The sequence below is a fragment of the Garra rufa genome, chromosome 14 (genome assembly GCF_049309525.1).
Source record: "Garra rufa chromosome 14, GarRuf1.0, whole genome shotgun sequence".
In the NCBI taxonomy this organism is placed as follows: domain Eukaryota; kingdom Metazoa; phylum Chordata; class Actinopteri; order Cypriniformes; family Cyprinidae; genus Garra; species Garra rufa.
In genome coordinates this window covers 34,643,862-34,668,720 of record NC_133374.1, presented here as the reverse complement: position 1 = coordinate 34,668,720, position 24,859 = coordinate 34,643,862, and the positions used below count along the sequence as shown (strand labels likewise).

Genomic DNA, 24,859 nt, shown 5'->3' with positions numbered 1-24,859 from the left:
TACGATTACTCGAGCAGCCAACTCATCATTACTTTTTGTAAATTATAATGTAAATGGAAAACATGTTGATCATAATTATTATGAACACCCACTTTTTAAATCAAATGAGCTGAATGATGCTACATTTAGTACAAATTCAACCCATATTGATGAGTTATTTCTAAATTATCTGTATGAGGTACACTCTTAAAAAAACTAAAACTAAGCGCTTCTCACTTTTTAATAAAACTTGTTCTTTCCAGAGAGTTATTTTTCTGGTTGACAAAGACCAGGGTTTGTGGCTCTGTGTGTGTGTGTGTGTCAGAAGTGTTGTGGGAAGGGGGATGTAGTTCTGTGCGGAATCTGGATTCCTGACATTCCATTGTGAGAGCGGGAGGTAGATCAGGGCAGATGAGGAAAAGAGAGAAATACCTCCGGGTTGGAGGGCCATAAGGCTTGTACCTCCAACTGTGCCTTTCTCTGTTTGCTCTGTGATAAGGACACAGTGGTTGGTGTGTGTTCATGTGTGCACAAATAAAGAATGGTTATGCTCTCCTGTCTGAGTGTGTCTGTTTGTCTGAGAGTGTATGCAAGCAGTGGTGCTCGAAGCATCGTGCAATGCGTGTGTGTATACGTCACTGCTTTGTACTTTGTGTGTTTTGGTTCTGCTAGCATTGTTCGCTTACCAAATGTCCCCACAAGGATAGGAATACCAGTAAATTTTGACCTTGTGGGGACATTTCTCAGGTCCCCATGAGGAAACAGTAGGGATGTAACGGTATCAAAACTTCACGGTACGGTAATACCTCGGTATGAATGACACGGTACGGTATTTATTGAATCATTTACAGGAAAAACAAAACTAATGAAGAGACTCGGAAAAAGTGCCAGAAGTGTTTATTAAACAGTTTACATGAACACTGACCATATCAATGGCATACGAATTAGCCATCTATCTGTAAACTTTTAAACAGGATCTTCAATTTTTCAATTTTAATAACAAAAAATTATTAAACCATGTAACCACGTTACTTTTTTTTCGCAGTACTTTAGCCTACTTTGTGTAGTAACGAAAACATTAATTTCAGTGGAAAAATAAGTCCAAAACTCTGTTTTAACATTTTGAACAATAGGGCTCCACAATCTTTTGCTTTTTTTTTTTCTCTTTTTTTTTTTTTTTTTTTTTTTTTTTTAGAAATTCTTGTGTGTTTTTATTTTTCTGATAATCAAATGAAAGAATAAACATTTATTTTTAATCAAATGAAAAATAAACCCTTTTAATTTTTGGCAAACAAACAGAGGTTTACTGTTAAAAATCAATACATGGAAGAAAAATTATATTCAGTTTAAAACGTTTAAATAATAATTGTAGTATTTTTGTTAAGTGGTTAATCTTGTTGTAATATTTATTTTTTATCATATTGTTTTATGTAAATTATTTAAATATGAATATATGCACACCTACATTATACTGTACAAAAAACAAATACAAGACTAATATTGTTCTGTTACATGTTAAACCGTACTTTTATTTTGACAGGTTGCCGTAAAGTTTCTGTGTGTATACCGTAGTATGATACGATGCTAGTTTTCTCAAATGAAACGGTAAAAGTGACACTGACAGCAGCTTTGGAGACTGAGTTATCTGTTCATGTGAGATGCAAAGGCCAAAAATAATCGTGAGCGTCACGCGTGCTTCTACGGAGCCCCTAAGGGGACGTCAGAGTAAAAAAAATCTAAAGTTTAGTTTCATGTGCTCCCTTGAAACTTTCATGTGCTCACGCGAAAACCTTCATGTACAGAATTTTTTTTAAAGTTTAGTTTCACGTGCACACGCGATAGTTTCACGTGCGCACGCGATAGTTTCACTATTCTAGTCCATATCGCAATTTGAATTAAGTGACAGACCAACTTTTGATTTATTAATCCAATAATCGACAAATTCCGTGGCATTTCGCGCTATAGTAAATTTCGTTTTTATGAATGGAGTCCGCGATCCAGTCCGTGTTTTCGCGGAGGAGACATTGTAAACGCGTGACAGTGTAGAGACAGAAATGACATGCCTTCGTGTAAATAATATGAATAACATAAGGCAATTTAGTTTGTTTAATAAAAGAACAATGTATAGACCTGTTCTATAGGAAAGATAACCTTAAATGACTTCTATTGTGATCTGGCGCTATATCGAAAATAAAATGAACTTGACGTTCAAGGGGGGCGGGCAACAGACCGCAAAGGATGACGGCCACGCCTGGGCTGATGGGAATTGTAGTTCCCGCTACCTCCCGTTCGCTCCATTCGCCTGAGCAAACTTTTCTTAGAAGAACTATGGTTTTATCGAGTCATGCGACCACGGTAGTATCGAAAAAATTTGCTATTGCGGTACGACGGTATTTACAATACCGTTACATCCCTAGGAAACAGGCTTATAAATCCTGCACAATGAGTTTTTTTGAGGAAGTAAAAGTTTGCACAATCTCCTGTGAGGGCTAGGTTTAGGTGTAGGGTAGGGTTAGGGCGATAGAAAATACGGTTTGTACAGTATAAAAACCATTACGCCTATGGAATGTCCCCATAAAACATGTAAACCAGTGTGTGTGTGTGTGTGTGTGTGTGTGTGTGTGTGTGTGTGTGTGTGTGTGTGTGTGTGCTTAAGCATATTTTGGGGACAAATTTGTGCCAAGAAGAGAGCTAAACCTTACAAAGCCTCCCAAAAACCCCTTTAGGTAAAGTCCTTATTTGTTAAAAAAAAAAAAAAACTGCATAAAGTTTTCTGATGGGTTTAGGATGTGGGTAGGGGTTAGGTTGTAACTTGCTGTATGTAAAAACAATAGTCCCCGTTTTACATTGATAAAAAAACTGTGTGTGTGCTCACTTTTGACAGTAAAAGCGTGAGAGACTAACTGTTTCCCCCCCACTAAAAACAAACCAAGCCTTTCTGGGTCAACATTTGACTTCCATAACTTCTCTAGTAACAAAACGTACTATGCTGGTGCTATTGTACATCGGGGTCAGATAGTTATACTATGTTTTTAATGCAGTAATCATATTATATTATGATTACTGCATTAAAATACAATCGTATTTTAAAGTATGACGATGACAAAGAAGCATGGTTCTTTGAAGCACTAAAAGTACATCAAAGAATGCTATAGGATCCCTGGCTCAAATTTTTGATTTTGCAAATATTTTTTCTAAAGAAAGATAAACGTGTAGCAATGAAAGCCAAAATATTAAATGGCATGGATGAATATTTAGGGATTAAAAAGAAAAAAAAGCATCATATTTTTGCAAATTGAACCACAATGGGTTTTTGACCATTGAAAATGTGTTTAACAATTTACCCCTGGAGCCATATTGAAATTCCAATATCTCTGGAACCGAACCGTGTAGGGCCTTAAAAGTGAAGATGCGAAAGGGAAGTTTTTTGAGACCCAATATCTAAAAGGACATTAAGATATCTTTAATACTTCTTGAGTTACAAGCATTATAATCTTTGGAGTAAAAACTTGAAAAGTGCTGTTTTTCCATTTTTTACCCAGCACAACCAATTTGCCACATCATCCTGTACCGGTTTCCACTAACCTTATTGATTCTTCCTATCACGATGTGTGTTCATCAAGACTTATTACAACCTATATAAACACCAAAATAATTGTGTTTTGCTTTTGAATTAAGATTATTTTTCTTACCCAATTGTCAAATGTTTTTTTTTTTTTTTTTAAGCAAAAATTAACAAACTTTTGATACATTTTTCAACAAACAAGACATAATATCTTAAGTCATTTATACTAAAAAACAAAACAAAACAAAAATACTAAATGAGCAAATCATTTTTTGCACTCATCAGACCAGGCAACCCAGTGTGGTCTTCTGTTGCTGTGCTTATCTGCTTCAAGGTTCAATGTGTTGTGCATTCAGAGATACTCTTCATACCTTGGTTGTAACGTTTGGTTACGAGTTATTGTTGCTTTTCTATCAGCTCAAACCGGTCTAGCCATTTTCTTCTGACCTAAGGCATCAACAAGGCATTTTGCCCCACAGAACTGCTGCTATTTTCCTTTTTTTGGACCCCCTAGAGATGGTTGTGCATAAAAATCCCAGTAGGACAACTGTTTATGCAATGCTCAAACCAGCTTGTCTGGCACCAGCAATCATGCCACATTTAAGCTCAATTAAATCAGCTTTCTTTCCATGTTCAGTTTGCACTTCTGCAGATTGTTTTGACTATGTCTACATGCCTAAATGCATTGCAATTCGTTGATTAGATATTTGCATTAGAACAAGTGTACCTAATAAAGTGGCCGATGACTGTGTTAGCAAACTCTGTTTTTCTGTTTGCAAACATTAATATGGTCAACTTATCCAGAATAACCAGGGGTGATGCTGTACTACTGTATGAACTATTACTCCATGAGTTGCTGTCTCAGCTGATTTGTGGACACTTACTGTCCTTCAGTTCTGACTTCCTTCATCTCGAATATTCTCATCTGAATCCTCTTTGTGTTTCTCTGTCAGATGCAGAATCCTTTTCATCCTATCATGGAGCCAGCTGAGAAATAAGAGACTGCAGAGACAGCAGGTGAGTGTGTGTGTGTGTGTGTGTGTGTGTGTGTGTGTGTGTTTGTGCTCTCTGACAGACAAGAATACAAAGAGTCCACTGTAAGCAGTTGGAACAGGTGAAAAAAAAACAAAAAACTAAAATGTCTATATGAAACTTCAAGAGAAAGTAATGGCAATTCCATAATTTTGGTATGACTGGTCTTCCATTGAAATTTTATTTTATTGTTTATTCAACATACAAACGTAATCCCTTTTGGATAGCATATTGGATGTGTGCTTGCGACTGCAAAGCCTTCTTCCTAAAGTGATTCCCATGGCTAGGACATAAAATGGCTGCAGAAACCCCAAGAGGGTGATGTCCAAGATGTCTGAGCCCAAGACCTCCCTTGCTTCAGCAGCCTGTGAGCAAGTCATTTGGCTAACCATTGTCCCGCAATGTAAAAAAGTCATAGCTGTTAATAGTCCCAAACTAGTCCATTTGAAATCGTATGCCACACAGTTCCAATGGGGTAGTGTCCTCCATTGTTCTCTACAGTAAACCCTTTCCTGTCACTCAGGTAGATCAGAATATAAAAAAATAGCTGCTTGTCACACTGGTTTTAAATGAAGTCATGATTGTCTGTTAAGGGCACTTTGGTGCTTGTGCATGTTGAACATTGCATCACTGTCTTGTATGGTTCTTAAGGCCAGTTCTGCTGCTTTAAATTCTCAAGCTTGTGATGGCAGGATTGATTCTGATTGGGTGTCAATATTTTTATCGTTCATCAGCTGAAAAATAAAAATTGTTCTGAAAGTGATTCTAACTATATAGTTTCTCTGTGCCTTTATCATTATAGCTGTGTTGTGAACACTGCTATTCTTTAATAATGAGGACAATTTTTACAACTATATAGTTATTGTCCTTGGTGTGAACAAACTTTTAGCATGAAGAGGTAAGATTACAGTGGCATGTGAAAGTTTGGGAACCCCTTGCAGAATCTGTAAAAATGTGAATAATTTTAACAAAATAAAAGAGATAATACTAAATGCATGTTATTTTTATTTAGTACTGTACTGAGTAAGGTATTTTACATAAAAGATGTTTACATATAGTCCACACGACAAAATAAGATGGCTGAAATTATTAAAATAACCCCCTTCAAAAGTTCGGAAACCCTTGGTTCTTAATGCTGTGTGTGGTTACCTAGATGATCTACGACTAAAAAATCTTTTTGATTTTGAAGATCACACAAAGTAGCAAGAGAAGGGGGTTATTTTAATAGTTTCAGTTTTTGTCTTGTGGACTATATGTAAACATCTTTTATGTAAAATATCTTACTCAGGACAGTACTAAATAAAACAACAACATGCATTTTGTATGATCTCTCTTATTTTGTTAAAATTATTCACATTTTCACAGATTTTGCAAGGGGTTCCCAAACTTTCTCATGTCACTGTAGCTAGTCCCTTTTTCAGATTTTTAATGTTTGTAGGTTTTGACCCAAAATGGTCTGGTATTTGCCACTATCCATGAATCCTTCTATCTTGTAGCCCTATAGCATAATACTTGTACCACCATGCTTCATCTTGGATGTGATGTGGTTTGGTTGATGACCAACTTGTTTTTCTGCCATACTCTTTAAAAAATGTGGCTCAAAAATTCTATTTAGTTTCATCAGGCCATAAAACATTTTTCCACGTGGTTTTGGCAAAGTTGTTTTTGACAAGTGTCCAGTTCTTTGTAATGTCATTGCGATGTCCTATTGTACCCACTTGTTATTAATGGCCTGTACATGGCACATCAAATATTTTAGAAATACTTTTGTACCCTTCTTCTGATTGGTACCTCTTCACAATGTAACTCACACATTTTTGGTAAGTTCTTTGCAGGCCATGGACCCAGTAATAATATGCAACCAAGAAGATGCTAAGAAAATCCTGTAGAAACCGACAATTTTAATTTAGGGTTAATTGGTATAACTTAAAAGATGACCTGAGGTGATTGGTTACTGAAAGTGCTCTATTTTCACACACAAATTTTGTACTTAATATATATAAAAAAATTCAACTCTGCTATTTTGGGACACCACGAATATGAACTAAAATGTAATAGATTTGATTGAGCAAAATAATTGTTTGTGCTGTGTTTATTGTCCAAAGCTGTCCAATTATTATGATTATTTACAGAAATAAAAAAGGGAAGTATGTTCTTGTGTGAATTATTGTCTATAATATTGCATTGTACAAAAGGTCATGTATGCTCATCAAAATGCCAAAAGCCAATAAAGGTAATAACAATTGTAGGAACACTCATAACCCAGATGTATTTCATGTTAAAATTTCAAAGTTTCAATGTTAAAATGCACAGTTTAATATACTGATACATCCATAAGTAAGCCAGTAGACACCCTACTAAAAGCTACCCAGAACAGCCTAACAACAGGGCAGAATACCTCATTCATACACTTTTAATACCAAACAGAAGGTCCCAACAACCCTTTAACAACTAACCAAAAAACCTTACCAAAAACTAAATTAAAAATCAAAATATGCCAGTAGTACCTAACAGTAAACTAAACACCCTGGAAATATCTAGTAACCACAGCGTAACCTCTGTCTAGATTGTGGTAGTATAAACCATTATGTATAAAACATTAAACATTCAAGCTTAAAAAACTATTGTTAACTTTTAGTAATTTTGTTAGTTAATTAGTTTGCTTAATTTGTAATAACCAGTTTCATTATATATAGTTCTTATGATTATGCTGTACTGTAGGAAGCAGCAGATTTAGTGATGACGGATATCCCCTTGTCCATGAGTCTGGACTCCTTGGCAATAATGTGTGTCGATATTTGCATGTGTGTCTGTTAGCTGTGTTTGCGTTTTTTATTACTGCGGTAAGTTTTTCTGTTTTAAAGATGGAATGACAGAAGACATGCTTTAAAACAAAGTATTACAGAGATAAGGTGTTGTCAAAGTGGTATTTTTAACAGTTTCTGCTTCGTAGAATCAGATAGGGAAATTTGCATGTGGTTTTTTCATTTGCCTATGAGAGTGCAAGAAAGAGCCTATGGTTCATGGTTTTTTTTTTTGTTGTTTTTTTTTTTATTGTGAATGTGCGACAAAGTCTTTCTGTGACCTCTGTTGAACCCACCGCTGTGTGTGTGGGGGTGTGTGTGTGCACCCACCAAGCTTTTTTAGTACAGAGGTCTTTTGTTCCTCTCTGGTAAAGAAACTAATGCAAGTGTATTCTCTCTCTCAAAGAAGTAATTCATTTTCACAACATGACAACATGGGGAGGTTTTCTATTGCTTTACCATCACGCTGCGTCTGAAATAGAGGAAGTGTCACATAACTGATATTTTTGCTTGATTTCCTTCTCTTGACATGGTGAAATAACAGTCTTTTACAAGAGTGCAACGTATGTGAAAGTTCTAGCTGAATTGTGTTACTAATTCATTAATGGCTTGGTGGTGGTGTCTGAAAGCATGTTTTTTTTCCTCAGGGTAATGATGGATTCAAGCACAAAGTGCTGGAAACTGTTTTGTTTCTATAAGATTTTTCCCTTTTATTAGTGGTCCAAGCATGAAATGTTGGTATTTGGTTTTGGTTATGTTTCATATTTTTATATACCCTGAATTCCTTGGATCCTGCTCTAAAGGGTCAACAATCCCTTGCATTTTCAACCAGTATATCATTCAAAAAAGAAAACTGATCTTAGATTTTTAGTCTGATATTTAACCCTACAGTGTTTTACACATTATTGATTCAAATGCTGCTCGTGACTGCACTGAATGCTTAATGTGCATGAGAATGATCAAATATACCAGTAAAAAGATTAACAGTATTAATTAATTAATAAACTTACAAATTTATCATTAAATGTATGATCTAAATAGATGTTTACTGCTTGGACCCTGGTACACTCTTAAAAATAAAGGTGCTTTAAAAGGTTTTTCACAACGATGCCATAGAAGAACCATTTTTGGTCAAAGGTTAAAGAACCATCTCTTCTTACCCTTTTATAAACTTCTTTCACTACATAGAGCCTTTTTTGAAACAGAAAGGTTATTCAGATGTTAAAGGTTCTTTATGGAACCGTTTAGACAAAAAAGGTTCTTCTATGGCATCGTGAAGCACCTTTATTTTTAAGAGTACTTTTTTAATTGCTTTTTGCTGTATTGTTGGGATTATTTTGGTGCTGCTGTAATGGCCTGATGTACTTGATTCTGATCACAATGAAGAACACTTTGACATCACATGTTGATGCCATAATGGCAGTCAAACAACCATCAGATTAGTTCAAGGGTGGGGGGCTCTAAATGCAGTCTCTTGCTGAGAACTTTTACAGTTTAACGACCTTCCCGCCCCCCTCTTTCTTTCTCAGGCTTTCTCCCACTTTAACTATCCTTTTCCTCTTTATTGATCTGACACAAGATTGCAGCATTGTGTATGTGGTGCCTTCACCCTTCTTCATTTTCACTAAAATGAACACAAAAGTTACAAAGTTAGCATTAAATCCATTGATACAGTAACCCTCTTTTCTTTTTTTCTTCTTCTTTTTTTATAGTGTGCATTCAGATAAAGTGGGCCACTTTTTGTAAAACATGTAATTTAGATATTTAGATAATTTAGATAATTGTCTTTAAATATCAAATGAAATCTGAAAATCAGAATATTCAGCAGTCAGAATATTGATTAAAAAATGAACTCCTATAATACAATAAAGATATGATTATAACACAAGCAACAACAACAAGACTAAAAAAATATGAGGAACGTTTAAAATGGTAACCATGTGTAAAAATGCTTTTTGTCTATGCTCTCTAAACACTTTAAACAATTTTAATTGTACAAATTTTAAAGCTTTAGCCTATATTCTACATTTATATTTTTCTGCTCTTATCCTTTTGTCACTCCAAACCCACCATTGTCTCATTGCATCAACCAAAACTATTTTATCTTTTAGAGAAATAGTGTCCCTTAAATAAGCAACCATTGTTATGCTCTGAAAGTACAAACCCTTTGAGCACAGTACAATCGAGCTTAAACAGCCCACTTTAAATGAATTCACCCCTATGTTATCTCTGCTGTATGTAGCATACAAACTGCCAAACAAACTACATATACTAAGCAAAGCATTTCACAAAAAGCAGGGATTTTAAATGATGATTTTAAATGAACAATGTATCTAGGTCTACTTATAAATAAGAAGACTACAAGTCTTTAAAAAATGCTTTTAACTATTACTGGTCCTTCTCAAAAAATTAGCATATTGTGATAAAGTTCATTATTTTCTGTAATGTACTGATAAACATTAGACTTTCATATATTTTAGATTCATTACAACATAACTGAAGTAGTTCAAGCCTTTTATTGTTTTTAATATTGATGATTTTGGCATACAGCTCATGAAAACCCAAAATTCCTATCTCAAAAAATTAGCATATTTCATCCGACCAATAAAAGAAAAGTGTTTTTAATACAAAAAAAGTCAACCTTCAAATAATTATGTTCAGTTATGCACTCAATACTTGGTCGGGAATCCTTTTGCAGAAATGACTGCTTCAATGCGGTGTGGCATGGAGGCAATCAGCCTGTGGCACTGCTGAGGTGTTATGGAGGCCCAGGATGCTTCGATAGCGGCCTTAAGCTCATCCAGAGTGTTGGGTCTTGCGTCTCTCAACTTTCTCTTCACAATATCCCACAGATTCTCTATGGGGTTCAGGTCAGGAGAGTTGGCAGGCCAATTGAGCACAGTAATACCATGGTCAGTAAACCATTTACCAGTGGTTTTGGCACTGTGAGCAGGTGCCAGGTCATGCTGAAAAATGAAATCTTCATCTCCATAAAGCTTTTCAGCAGATGGAAGCATGAAGTGCTCCAAAATCTCCTGATAGCTAGCTGCATTGACCCTGCCCTTGATAAAACACAGTGGACCAACACCAGCAGCTGACATGGCACCCCAGACCATCACTGACTGTGGGTACTTGACACTGGACTTCAGGCATTTGGGCATTTCCCTCTCCCCAGTCTTCCTCCAGACTCTGGCACCTTGATTTCCGAATGACATGCAAAATTTGCTTTCATCCGAAAAAAGTACTTTGGACCACTGAGCAACAGTCCAGTGCTGCTTCTCTGTAGCCCAGGTCAGGCGTTTCTGCCGCTGTTTCTGGTTCAAAAGTGGCTTGACCTGGCGCCTGTACACGGTGGCTCTGGATGTTTCTACTCCAGACTCAGTCCACTGCTTCCGCAGGTCCCCCAAGGTCTGGAATCGGTCCTTCTCCACAATCTTCCTCAGGATCCGGTCACCTCTTCTCGTTGTGCAGCGTTTTCTGCCACACTTTTTCCTTCCCACAGACTTCCCACTGAGGTGCCTTGATACAGCACTCTGGGAACAGCCTATTCGTTCAGAAATATCTTTCTGTGTCTTACCCTCTTGCTTGAGGGTGTCAATGATGGCCTTCTGGTCGGCAGTCTTACCCATGATCGCGGTTTTGAGTAATGAACCAGGCTGGGAGTTTTCAAAAGCCTCAGGAATCTTTTGCAGGTGTTTAGAGTTAATTAGTTGATTCAGATGATTAGGTTAATAGCTCGTTTAGAGAACCTTTTCATGATATGCTAATTTTTTGAGATAGGAATTTTGGGTTTTCATGAGCTGTATGCCAAAATCATCAATATTAAAACAATAAAAGGCTTGAACTACTTCAGTTATGTTGTAATGAATCTAAAATATATGAAAGTCTAATGTTTATCAGTACATTACAGAAAATAATGAACTTTATCACAATATGCTAATTTTTTGAGAAGGACCAGTATACTGAAGTTTTATGTTTATATTTTTCATGTTGCTTTGATTCCTTAAAAATCAAGAACAGATAAGATCACTGCAAAAATTCCTAAAAGCCACTGACCAAGTTTTTCTAAAATTACATCACATCCACAAATGTTGACTCTAAAAATAAACAACTCATGTGACATTTCTTTGGTAAGGAAGTCAGAGGATACAGGATTATGGGCTTTTCATTCCATCCAAATAAGATTAATCAGTGGAACAGTGACCATAGTTATGGCATCACTAACCGCCTGCCTGGAATCAGTGCTGCACTTGTCTCTGACTGGAATGATGAGTCAAGGCATTTTGAACATGTTTGCTGCACATTTGGATCATTGTCTTTGTTGTGTTTATACTGTAGCTTTAATCTGCTTTATGTGCACATTCATCAGTGTTTTAATGTGTGTAGGCTGTTTGAATATGTGTGGGTGGAGGGTTAACTCAGTCACTGCTGCAGTATTTTTTTTAGCATTTGCGTGTGGCTGGGTCATAAGGTCTTCCATTAGTCATGGTACTTTTGAGAGAGAAAGAGAGAGGGCTCAAGCATACTGGTGTGTCTGAGTACAATAGGGAGACAGAACTTCCGTTTTGTTTGGATCAAAAGATTAATCAGTGGCAAAACCTATTTACTGTTTAATATTTTGTTTAATGCTTAATACTGTTAAAATTTCCTTTTTAGCATATACACATTATACAAATAACCAAAAAGAATAAGAGTTTGTTTTTGTAGTTCACTCATCTGTTTCTTGGATTATGGCAGCTGTGTAAATGCAGTGACACTAAGGAGGAAGTGGCCCCTTAACAAAATAAAATTGTACATTTCTCTTTATTATTAATTGAAAGGAAGATTATATATATTTATATCAGTAGAGTGAGTCTTTTAAAAAGTAATATTTTGAGCAGTAAAGGAGGAAGTGCATCTTGGTCTCGACCTGCCCTGGTGTGCAGTGATTGCAAATCCATTCTTTCGGCTGGCCATGTCTTTTTTTTTTTTTTTTTTATGTCTTCCTGTGGCCAGTTTGTGGTCACTGATTCTGTACTTTGTGCACTCTCAGTGTTCTGTCTTTGACAGAGTAATAAATATATTAGGCTGGGCTGTACTTATTTTTTAGATCCAGATTTAAATTGCCTTTGGGTTTTTGTTTGTTTTCTTCAGTGTTCTATATACAGTAAATATCTCTCTGTAAATTCATAATTTTAAATTAGTGGTATAGTACATTAGTGGTATAGTACATACATTTTAAATATATATTTTTTAATTGTTTAATTTGAATCCAGAGATAGCCAGACTATGTCCCCCTACACACATGAACAATTGCACAAAGCAATTTTTGAAAATGCTTTTGACATTATGTTGTTGTAAAAAAGTTTTTTTTTTATACTACCTCTACCACTTTTTACTGCACTTCCATTGTTTCACACAACTCATTTGTGTTGCCTTTTGTTTGAATATGCTTGTGTGTCTTCTTTGCTTGTTTACGCGATCGTCGTTATGCCAGGGTTGTGTACGTATGTGTGAGGCAGAGATATCAAAATAGGGGCGACGTCCCGTTGGGGTATGGGCGTGTTTGTTTTGGTGCTTTCAAATATCAACATCATTTGGCAAAAATCACTTGGTGTACCTTTAAGACCCTAACAAATCATATCAACTTGTGGAAAATAGGTATCCGATAACACCTTTAAAAATATATTTGTTAAATAATATATTGCTCGTACTTATTTAAACAAACCCCTATGATCTTAACCAATAAAGTACTTAGTGCATATCTCATTTGTACAAGACTAAAATGGAAACCTTGTATCAGAGGTTTCCAAGCTTCCATTCCTGGACCCACTTAAACAGGTAGAATGTACTTCAAGCCCCACCACAATATGGGAAGTATGGAGAGAGAGAGAGAGAGAGAGAGAGAGAGAGAGAGAGAGAGAAACACACTAGAAAAAGGCATTTTCACACAAAGCTACAAAACACACAAAATGTTTAGTCCTTCTTCTGTCGTTAACATTCTTCTGCTTGATCACTGGCGATGGAAAGCTTTCTGATAACTTGATCACAGTCTGTCAAAACACTAGTTCACAAAGTGCTCTCTTAAGGACCAACATAGAGGGTAAAACCTCAGCACTCAGTAGCTCTTAACAAATGGTGCCGTCAGCAGGGAGAGGTCAGAGGTCTGAGAACGTCAGTGCTTTTGAGTTGTGGTGGACATGGAGGTTGGGCTTCCTGAAGCACTTCACGGCATAGAGTTATTTGAACCTCTTGATATGAGCTATAATGGATGTGGTGCACTGTGGCCTGTCTAAAAGCAGACAAAGTGCACTTACAGCTGCATTGACACAGCAATTAACTCTTTCCTGTTTGTGTATATCTAAATAAACAATAGTGTGCTTGTGTGTGACAATCTGTGTTCACAAAATGAAAACCCACATCCTCTGTCCCCTAATGTGGGTATGTCTTTGTCTAACTTGTCATTTCTCGCCTGTGTGTGGAAGTGTGCTGTCAAACCACATCCCCCTCCTCCATCCTAGTGTCTCAAAGATTGACATTGTGTGACAGTGAATCTCCACACCTGTCTAGTGTCTGTTTGATGACGTTATACTTGTGATGTTTTGAGTTTGTTAGCAAGGTGAGAGCAGAGAGATAATAAGCACCATGTGTTTTAGTGACTCAGAGAAAATACTGGCTCTGAAAATAGCAAGTTAGGTCCAAGTGTTTGTTGTTTGGAAGGGATGTGTGCAATACCTAATTGACACACAAAAGGGATATTTTGGAATTGAAGCTATAGCATAGTGTAGTGTTTCTTTTTAAAGTATAGTTCAAAAAAAGTGAAAATTCTGTCATTTACTTGCCCTCATGTCGTTCTAACCCATATGATTTATGTTCATCTTTAGAACACAAATGATAATATATTTTCTCAACTCTTATTTTTTCCATCTATCTAAAGTCCATGCAAGCAAATCCATATGAATCAAATGTTTTTTTTTCTTAGCCTTCCAAAAGGACAAAGTTGCTTTATATGATGAACAGACTTAATTTAGGCTGTTATTCACATAGGAGCATTGACCAATGCACGTATACATCGAACACATCAAATATGGAAGCTCAAATGCGTGTGATAATGCCCTTCTACGGCCCTGTCCAGCTCTCCTCTTGTAGCAGCCTGTCTCCCCGTGTGGATGTGTGGATGTTCCATCCTGGATTGGGTTGCAGATACTGCTAGTAGTGAGAAAGATCCTAACAAAACACAGAACTAGAGGCAAATCAGTCAGGAAGGACAAGGAGAGAGCAATTGTCTGTGGCTACCACCTGCCAAATAATTTGTGACTTGTTGTCACTATCATTTGTACCAAAAGCTTCCTAACTGGACAGATTGATATCCCTGATGTTTAATTGACTTGCTGTGATGATTACATGTTCCCTGAAATTTTTGAGATGTTTTTTAAAGAAGTCTCTTATGCTCATCAAGACTGCATTTATTTGATCAAAAATACAGAAAAAACAATAATACTGCAATATATTATTACAATATAAAATATTGGTTTCTATTTTAATATACATTAAATATTATCACGTGTCACATGATCCTTCAGAAATCATTCAAATATGCTGATTTATGTTTTTCAAAAATATCTATGTTGTCAACAGTTGTGCTACCAAATATTTTTTGGAACCTGTGATACTTTTTTTTAGGATCCCTTGATGAATAAAAAATTTATAAGAACATTTATTCCAAATAGAAGGCTTTTCTTACAATAGAAGTCTTTGCTATCACTTTTTATCAGTTTAAAACATCCTTGCTAAATAAAAGTATTAATTTCTTTCAAAGAGAGAAAAAAGAAAACAATTACTGACCCCAAACTTTGAACAAGGTGTTTATTGTTACAAAAGTTTTCTATATTTAATAAATGCTGTTCTTTTTAACGTTTTATTTATCAAAGAATCCTGAAAAAAAAGTTTCACAGGTTCCAAAAAATATTAAGCAGCACAACTGTTTCCAACACTGATAATAAATCAGCATGTTAGAATGATTTCTGAAGGATCAAGTGACACTGAATACTGGAGTAATGATGCTGAAAATTATGCTTTGCATCACAGGAATAAATTAAATTAATTATTATTATTATTATTAAATTAATTAAATTTTAAAGTATATTTACATTTTAAATTGTTAACATTTTACAATATTATAGTTTTTTTTCTGTATTTTTAATCAAATAAACAAAAGCATTAACCGTCTTACTGAGTGGTGTGTATATATTGTGTGTATATATTTATTTGTTTTTTTTTGTTTTGATTTGTTTTCAGGTTCCCATGGTTTGGCTCCAGCGTGCTCACTGCCATGCCTCCCGCCAAGACAGATCAGCTGGACTTGTGGGCGGAGTCAGGGCTGGATGGAGACGACCAGGTGATGGTCGACTTCCTGTTGCCCACAGGAATATACATCCAGATGGAGGTTCCTCGAGAGAGCACCATCCAACACATCAAACTGGTACATGTGTTTTGTGTGCAAGCAGATTCTCTGCTCTCTGTTAATTTGTGCTTCAAATAAAATAAATGTGGGTTACACTTTATTTTGATGGCCCCCCTTTACACATTCAGTTGACTATAACTTTTTAACAACTAACTCTGATTAGAATATTAATCCAGTGACTGATAGTTGACATGTAGTGGCAAAGTTACTTATAGTAACCAAAATGTCCTTCTTCAGTGTGAACTAAAGCTTGTTTAAAATGCAGCATCACAGTTATTTTTGCATATACATCGGGATATTTGCGTATTTGAACACAACCACTTAAAGGATTATTTCACTTTCAGAACAAAAATTTACAGATAATGTACTCACCGCCTTGTCATCCAAGATGTTTGTCTTTCTTTCTTCAGTCATAAGGAAATTGTGTTTTTTGAGGAAAACATTTCAGGATTTCTCTCCATATTATGGATATGCATGGTGTTTGAAGTTTGAATCCCAGCCAAGGAAGAGGGGTCTTATCTAGCGAAATGATCGGTTATTTTCGAAACAAATTGACAATTTAGATACTTTTTATCCTCAAATGCTCGTCTTGTCCCGTCTCTGCGATGCGTAGTCTGTGTGATCCGGTTCAATACACTTTGGGTATGTCGAAAAACTCCCATCTCATTTTCTTCCCTAACCGTCGCTACGACGGATTTCCGTTACCTGCAACAAGTCTATGACGGATTTCCGTCAGTTAGAGAAAATGAAGGGAAAAGAAACCTATTGCGCATTGTTGTTGTTGTTCTGTCAGCACACCAAAAATCATCCCGGCCGTGGCTGCAGCTTCTCAGTGACAACATAGTGATGCCGCTGGCATCATTCACAGTCAGGTATTTAGCAGAGAACACAGAGCAGAACTTGAATTTTGGCGCGGGTATTAATACACATTGGAATGTATCATTTTCACGTGCTTTTGAGTCCTTATTTTAAGTGAAAGAGAGATTCATTTGCGCGCTCTCTTATAGATCATTGTCTGTGCGCCCACAGAACGCGAAAAGGACAGTGACTAATTTAAACAATTGTTAAGGGAGTAAGCAAATGTAATATTGATTTAATACAACAGTTCTATAACAAGAAAATATCAAGTGACTTACGTTGTCTGACTACATCTCTACTGCCTGATTTTACTCTATTTTTTAAATGAAAATATTTCCAAATAAAGTAACAGCTCAGCCACTGCGCATCTCTAAAAGCAAAACAGCGGTGTTTCATTCATGAATGAAAGCGAGTTTATGAAAGAATCTTCCGTTCATGATTATCCATTCATAAAGACAGTCCCTTGCTTCATTCCCGAATGAATCAGCCGTTCAAACGAATCATTTGACTTACCGCCACCTGCTGGCGGATTTTGTGTCATTGTAAATTAGACTTACAGTTATTTAAAACGTAATATTTCTATATTAAAATGTATATTTAAAACATTTATCTTAACATGAATTTATGAATTTATTTGCACTTATGCATCATTAAATGTCTGAAATTGCACCTTCAAGCCACTTTTGTGTTCCTTTGTGCCACCTTTGTAGTCCAAATTATTTTTTATTAATACTAATTTTATATGATTGGTAATTTGTCTTATTCTGCTATTATATTGTTTTAATTAGAATTTTTTAAAATAAATAAATATATATTTTTTTAGTTTGACAGATAATGACATTTAATAAAAATTAAAAATGCCATTACAATGGTAAAAAGAATCTGCCACTGTAAATCATCTTAATGCGTCAATTATCACCTCATATTATGAAGGCAAATTTTTTATCAGAATTTTCTATTATTGATCAGAAGATGCTTCTACATTTTTTAAATTAGGAGGACACGCACTATAAGAAGGAAAAAAACTGCTTATAAAGTGGGTGTGTGACAGGTATGGCTGTGGAATGGTGTTTGGCAAAGATTTTGTGGAGGAAAAATTTTCAGTCAGAAGATTTTTATTTTTTTTGCTTTAATCCCTGCTAACTTCAGAATCGTCCTACATCGCTGCAGAAGTACTGACCCAGTGTTTACAAAGTGAACATACAAAGAAGATCAAACGACCTTTACAAAAAAAAGGTAAAACAGCATTGTAGGATGATTTTCAAGTTAAAGACGAAAATGAGATGGGAGTTTTTTTGACATAGACAAGACGAGCATTTGAGCTTAACAAGTATATAAATCGTCAATTAATTTAAAAAAATATCCGATCATTTCACTACATAAGACCCTTCTTCCTCGGCTGGGATTGTTTAGAGCCCTTTGAAGCTGCATTTAAACTGCATTTTGGAAGTTCAAACTGGATGGAGAGAAATCCTAAAAATGTTTTCCTCTAAAAACATAATTTCTTTACGACTGAAGAAAGAAAGACATTAACATCTTAACAAGGGGGTGAGTACATTATCTATAAATTTTTGTTATGAAAGTGAACTAATCCTTTAATATTAAATTTAGCTGTGTAACTTGCATGCCATTTGTGCTATGGACATGGAAATCTTGTGGCATGTTGACAAGAAGTATGCTTTGCTATGTGCTCACATTTTCTCACAGAAAGTTTTAGTTGAACCATTACCAACAAAAATGCAAGGGCACTTAAAATGCAATTTTGATCAGATTATTCCCTCTCATCAACTTGCCTTTGTGTTTATCTAGCTGTTATGGAAGGAGGCACAAACGTACCCTCTCTTCTCATTGCTGGGGGAGATGGAGGGTCACATGTTCGAGTGTGTGAACCAGGCAGCAGTGCATGAAGAGCTGGAGGATGAAACCAGGCGACTATGTGATGTGCGACCATTCCTGCCTGTTCTCAAACTGATCACACGCAACTGTGGACGTGCGGAGCGCATTCTAGACTCCAAGATCGGAGTGCTCATTGGAAAAGGTGACATACGTACATCATCACATGAATAATGAGAGCTAATCTTTAAGCTAATATCCAAACAGTTTGAGACTATTTGGGATTTTTATTGACCCTTTCTGTAGGTTAAATTTGTTAGCCCAGTGGGTGACAACTAGTGATTCTCTTTTTGTGTATTGTTGGAATATAATTGAATCATTCTTAGTTTGCAGATCAACAATACACAAAGCAGCTAGAAATATTAAGTCTAAAATGCACATTCTTGTCTGGCAATTTTAGTGTTTTACACATGTATCTGTGTATGTAATCTTTGACACACTTTTGGTACCAACAGTAAGTGTGAGTGACTCAGCAGAGGCTGATTTGAAAGTCATGCTGATTCTTTGTTTGCATATACAGTATGTAAGGTTGAATCATCAAGGGGCTATGATGAGATTTCAGGCTCAGGCCGTAAGGCTTATGCACCGACACACTTCACTGGCCTTACTCATTCACTCACACACACAAACACACATAATATGGGCAGTCTCTCTTAGTGGAGAGGATCAAATGATTTTTTAATGCTCTTTAAATGTCATCATGTGTGTTATCAGGAAGCCATTTGGAACCTTTTCCCCAGAGCCCTGTCTCATAAACAAAACACACTGATGTCATTCAGCAGAAACAGATGCTCATCAAAAGAATAGTTCAGTCAAAAATGACAGAATTGCAGATCCATAATATATCTTTTTTTCTTCCATGGAATTACAAATCCACATCAGTTTTCGGGAGCAAACCGAAATTTAAGTCAACAAATGTTGTTACTCTTTTCATACAAGAATGAAGTTAAAGTGTGTTGGAGTAACAAGCATGTCTTTGAAGTGAGAATTCACAACATTACGAATGCATAAGTGTTAAAGCCGTTTTATCTGTGACAACGGTTCACACTCTGCTGAGTTCACATAATTTTCTATTCAGATAGTGTTATTTATGTCATAAACACATTCTCTGCAGTGGATGTGGTTGATATTGTGAGAGTAACGTCACAGAACTTTATGCCACATGGCACAGGTCTTCATGAGTTGGATGCCCTGCAAGACCAGGAAGTAAAAGACTTTCGTTCCAAAATGAAGCGAATCAGTGAAGAGAAGATGCAGCGCATGCAGCTGATGTCGTGGGGAGAGTGGCTTCGGAGCTGTTACTCCCCGCAGCTGGAGACGGGATCATTAGAGAATTTGATTGACAAGCATGAGGGTGTAATCAAAATTACCATGCACTATGACCAGTCACAGGTGTGTAGTGTTATTTAAGTATGTAGTATGTTGCAGATATCCCTACAATGAAATGAATTATCAGTCTTATGATCCTCTTTTTTTTCTGTAGGACACAGCCAGCCTGAAAGTGTCATTGCATTGCACAGTAACTGAACTCATGGACCAGGCTCTCAAGAAATGGCAGACCACTCACAGCCCAGAGGAAGACATTGGTACCCGTAGCGATTATGTGCTGTGTATCAGTGGCAAACTTGAGTTCCTGTTTGAAGATCACCCACTTAATCAGTACAAAGTAAGACATGAAAGCACAAACTATATTTTCCAAGGTTCACTTTTGTTAATATGGCATAAATACAGCACACTACATACTGTTTTTGCTGCACTTATAAATGCATTTCATCATTCAAATAATGTGTTTTGTTGTCATTGACATTTGTGTGCTGTATTTCATGTCTTCTGAAGCTATATATATATATATATATATATATATATATATATATATATATATATATATATATATATTTGTTAATCGCTGAAAGTCTTGTAACCAAAATTGTGTGAACTATATTACTTTACACAAAATAGAGCTTTTAAATCCTTGCTCTATAGGGGCCTCCATTTGGGCCTGAATTAGTTTTTCTGTTTAACTGATTTTTGCATTTGTGTTCACATTTAATATTCATCATGCATCTAATTACCACAGTAAGCTGTAGTGTAGTTCATCAACATTTCCTCTGGAGAATGAGATGTACAGTAACGCCAGTGTTTTTTTTTTTTTTTTTTTTAAACGATGAAAAGAATTCTGCTAGTGAAATGTATTGAACTGGTAAGTCATGTTCAGACATCAAACAAAAGAGAGTGTGCTTTACTAAATGTTCTGTACACAATAGTTTAGTTTCTCCATGAGCCTAAAACCAGTCAGGCGAGTGATCAGTAGCAGCAGTTCATTAAGGACATATGACGTGTTAGGATCATTAGTGCAATGTTGTTCCAGGAAATACATAATAACTCGCTTGCATTTGCAATTCATTTGCATTTTACAACTTACTAAAAAGTAACAAAAATTTAAGTGTTACTGTGATTTTACCATGGTATTGTGGTACTTCGTGGAAGTTCTTCGTGCCATTTGTAGGGGGCAAAAGTATGATTTATTTTCTGTTTGAAAACTTTAATATAAATGTGTGTGTGTGTGTGTGTGTTCAGTACATTAGGGTTTGTTTGTTGGCCAATGAGAGCCCTCATCTGACACTGGTTCACTGTGACGTTGTGAAGGCAATGTTTGAGAAGGAAATCAGCACAATTGGATCAGTGCTTGCACGGAAAACTTCAAACCCTCCTCTACCGCTGCCCCCAAAGAAGAGAGCGCCAACGGTATGTGTTTTTCTGCACTTCAACTAATCAATGTTTTTTTTTTTTTTTTTTTTGCACACCCAGCAGCACCAAACGGCAATGCAAAATTAATGATTTTTCGGAATAGGTTTGCCAAACGCTCCTGTAGCGTCATTTACCTCACCATCTCTCAACCATTGTTCAAATGAACAGCCAGTCCCACCCCAAACTCACACCACTGGTTGAGGCAGAAGTTGACATGCTCAAATAAACAGAGCATTGTTTTTAAAGCATCATAAGGTCACAGTGTTTACACTCGTCTTCTGTTGAGAGATACTTGTAATTCCTTTTGCACATTAAACTGGAATAGGAGAAAGTAGAAACAATTAGCACTTCTTGCTGTGCAGCTTTTGTACAGTCTTGCAATACTTGTTTATTGGCTGGTACGTTTTGTCTGGTGTTTGCTATCATGTGGATGAGTAGTGTTGTAAGTATGTGTAGCGTCCATTGCACAGAGTTTGTTTCCTCACACACGGTTTTGGGCCAGTAAGTTTCAAGAATGTGTTCCAGGAAGTGAGTCAGGCAAGTGTGTGTTAGCACTGATCATGTGAGTTATTTTGCTGATGTCAGATTGCCGACCTCTGCAAAACTGCTGATGTTAAACCAAACCCCCAAGGAGATGTACAGTATGTGCATTTGTGTTAGCGTCTATGTGTGTGTTTGAATTTGTGTGTAGTTTAAGAGGTTTCAGAGGTATATAAACTTGTATAGTGATTTAGGCACTTAAGGCACAATTCATGTCTGAATATTATTGCATTAGGTAAACAAAATAAACATCAAAATGAGCCATATGCAAAGAATTGGGGCTACACCTTTTCACAGAATTAACAATTGAAAGTGGACTGTTCTGAGCCATTTTTACAATGACTTTTCAAAGTGTCATTTTTTTAGAGGATGCCAGGACCTCATATTTTGATATTAACAACTTTAATACAATATGTGGTAACGCTTTATTTTAAGGTGTCCTTGTTACACATGTGCTTGCTATTATAATAACAATTAATTATGCATAATTACATGCAAGTAACCCTAATCCTAACCTAACCATATAATAAGCACATGTAGTTAATTTATATTACTCAGTACTTGTATAAATGTATAATTACACTGTAACAAGGACACCTTAAAATAAAGTGTAAGCCAATGGCTTTGTACTACTGTAATGTAATAATTTTATTGTCTCTTTCCTCAGCAGTTACATATGTGTGTTTGGAAGGTTCATTCTCTGTTTAGAATTAACCTTGTGAAAGGAAATAAGGTGAATGCTGAAGATGCTGCTAAGGTAAACATCATCAAGACCTCTGCATTCAGAATGATCTCTCTTACACTAACCTTTATCTGCCTCCTGGTGGCCCAGAACCAGTATTACATTAAAATGAAAACATGTTTATTTAAAGGTGCAGTGTGTCATTTATTTTTCATTCCAAAGTAATGAAGATGCGCTCTCAATTTGTTACAATTCTAAACCGTTTTACGTTTTGGCAAATTGGTGGCCAAATATAAATTTTTCAAAAATTATATGAAATCACCACCTCATAAAATAGTTACGTTTTCTCATGAAATTGGGTTGGTAATGTCTATTAATAAAAGCCTATAAAGGAAATAAGTGAAACAAAAACAGAAGTTTAATCATAATAGTGCATGGGTTCCATGGGCTTTTATATGCGTGGAAACATGATATTTGCAATTATTTAGCTTTAAAAGGATTAGTTCACTTCCACAACAAAAATGTACAGATAATGTACTCACCCCCTTGTCATCCAAGATGTTCATGTCTTTCTTTTTTCAGTCGTAAAGAAATTATGTTTTTAGAGGAAAACATTTCAGGATTTCTCTGAATATAATGGACTTCTATGGTGCCCCCAAGTTTGAAGTTCCAAAATGCAGTTTAAATGCAGCTTCAAAGGGCTCTAAACGATTCCAGGCCGAGCATTAAAGGTCTTATCTAGCGAATCGATTGGTTATTTTCTAAACAAATTGACAATTTATAGTTGGGGAAGAAAACGAGGTAGGACTTTTTCGACTTACCCTAATTGTATTGACCAGGTTCACGCAGACTACTCATGTACATAGCAGAGATGAGACAAGACAAGCATTTGAGGTAAAAAAAAAAAGTATATAAATTGTCAATTTGTTTCGAAAATAACCGATTGTTTCACGAGATTCTTCCTCTGCTGGGATAGTTTAGAGCATTTGAAACTGCATTTAAACTGCATTTTAGATGTTCAAACTTGGGGGCACCATACATATCCATTACATAGAGAGAAATCCTGAAATGTTTTCATCAAAAAACATAAATTCTTTACAACTGAAGAAAGAAAGACATGGACATCTTGGATGACAAGGGGGTGAGTACATTATCTGTAATGAAAGTTATCTAATCCTTTAAGTTCTATTTAGCCTGATGCATTTGTGGCATGATTACCACTGACAATATTTTCAGTCAAATTCATTTCAGTCTATTTTTGTTAGATACCTGTGTAAGAAGTAGAATTTGCACATAACGTTGAATAATGTATTTCTTAAAGGATTGTATGTCATGCACATTTTTTTTTTTGTAACTTGGATATGTGTAGATCCAGGTTCGAGCAGGGCTCTTTCATGGTACAGAGCTGCTGTGTAAGACAGCGGTCAGCAGTGAGAGCAGCAGTCGATCTGAGCATGTGTGGAACAAGACACTGGAATTTGACATCCCTGTTTGTGACCTGCCACGAATGGCCCGCCTCTGTTTTGCCATTTATGCTGTTATGGACAAAGTGAAGAAACAGAGGTCAACCAAGAACACACACCTAAACAAATACCAGACTATCCGCAAGGCGGGGAAAGTGGTGAGATCAGCACACAACTTTATTCATATCACATATTCTTATTTATCAGTGCTCAAGTTGGCTGTCATATGTGTTGTGGATGATAACTGAAATAATATTTGGGGATTCCATGTCTCCTAAGTGTTTTTTTTTTTTTCCCTTTTTTGTTAGAGGGGGTTGGTGATGCATACACACTAACTACTCATATGTTTTTCATCTTCTCTCTAGCACTACCCAATAGCATGGGTTAACACAATGGTGTTTGACTACAGAGGGCAGCTGAAGACTGGTGACATTATTCTCCACTGCTGGACCTCTTTTCCTGGTAAGAAGACACACATTTACATTCTCAGCTCAAAAGGTTTTGATTGTGACTACATGGTTGTGTAAACTGCTGGACAGTTGTGTAATAGGTTGTGTGTATCTGTGGAGTTAGAAAAAGACAGTGTGAGTTATCAATTCATCTGTGAGTAATACTTCATTTTGTGTAAGGTTGTGCACTGATGGTCTTGTAAAGGAAGGAAGTGTGCTCAGGAAATGCCATTTTTTCTGTGTGTTGCAGATGAGCTGGAAGAGATGTTGAACCCTATTGGGACAATTCAGACCAATCCATACACAGAGAATGCCACAGAACTGCATATTAGCTTTCTAGAATATTCAACACAACCAGTTGTATTTCCTGCTTTTGACAAGGTATGCATATACTCACACGTAT

General features: G+C 36.1%; 1 protein-coding gene across 2 annotated transcripts in view; it reads left to right on the top strand.

The window, feature by feature from the left end:
• The window catches only part of pik3cb (phosphatidylinositol-4,5-bisphosphate 3-kinase, catalytic subunit beta), a 53,625-nt gene that overhangs the window by 9,299 nt on the left and 19,467 nt on the right, over positions 1–24,859 (top strand). Inside the window, exons 2-11 of one of the 2 annotated variants that reach the window (XM_073817618.1) lie at positions 4,498–4,561; positions 15,658–15,841; positions 18,491–18,719; positions 19,746–19,966; positions 20,058–20,240; positions 21,152–21,319; positions 22,533–22,619; positions 23,914–24,165; positions 24,373–24,469; positions 24,707–24,837. In XM_073817618.1, coding sequence (XP_073673719.1) covers positions 15,692–15,841; positions 18,491–18,719; positions 19,746–19,966; positions 20,058–20,240; positions 21,152–21,319; positions 22,533–22,619; positions 23,914–24,165; positions 24,373–24,469; positions 24,707–24,837 — 1,518 coding nt within the window. In that variant the 5' untranslated portion in view covers positions 4,498–4,561; positions 15,658–15,691. Of the gene's footprint in view, positions 1–4,497; positions 4,562–15,657; positions 15,842–18,490; positions 18,720–19,745; positions 19,967–20,057; positions 20,241–21,151; positions 21,320–22,529; positions 22,620–23,913; positions 24,166–24,372; positions 24,470–24,706; positions 24,838–24,859 lie in introns of both variants that reach the window. The other variant, XM_073817617.1, reaches the window with a different exon arrangement.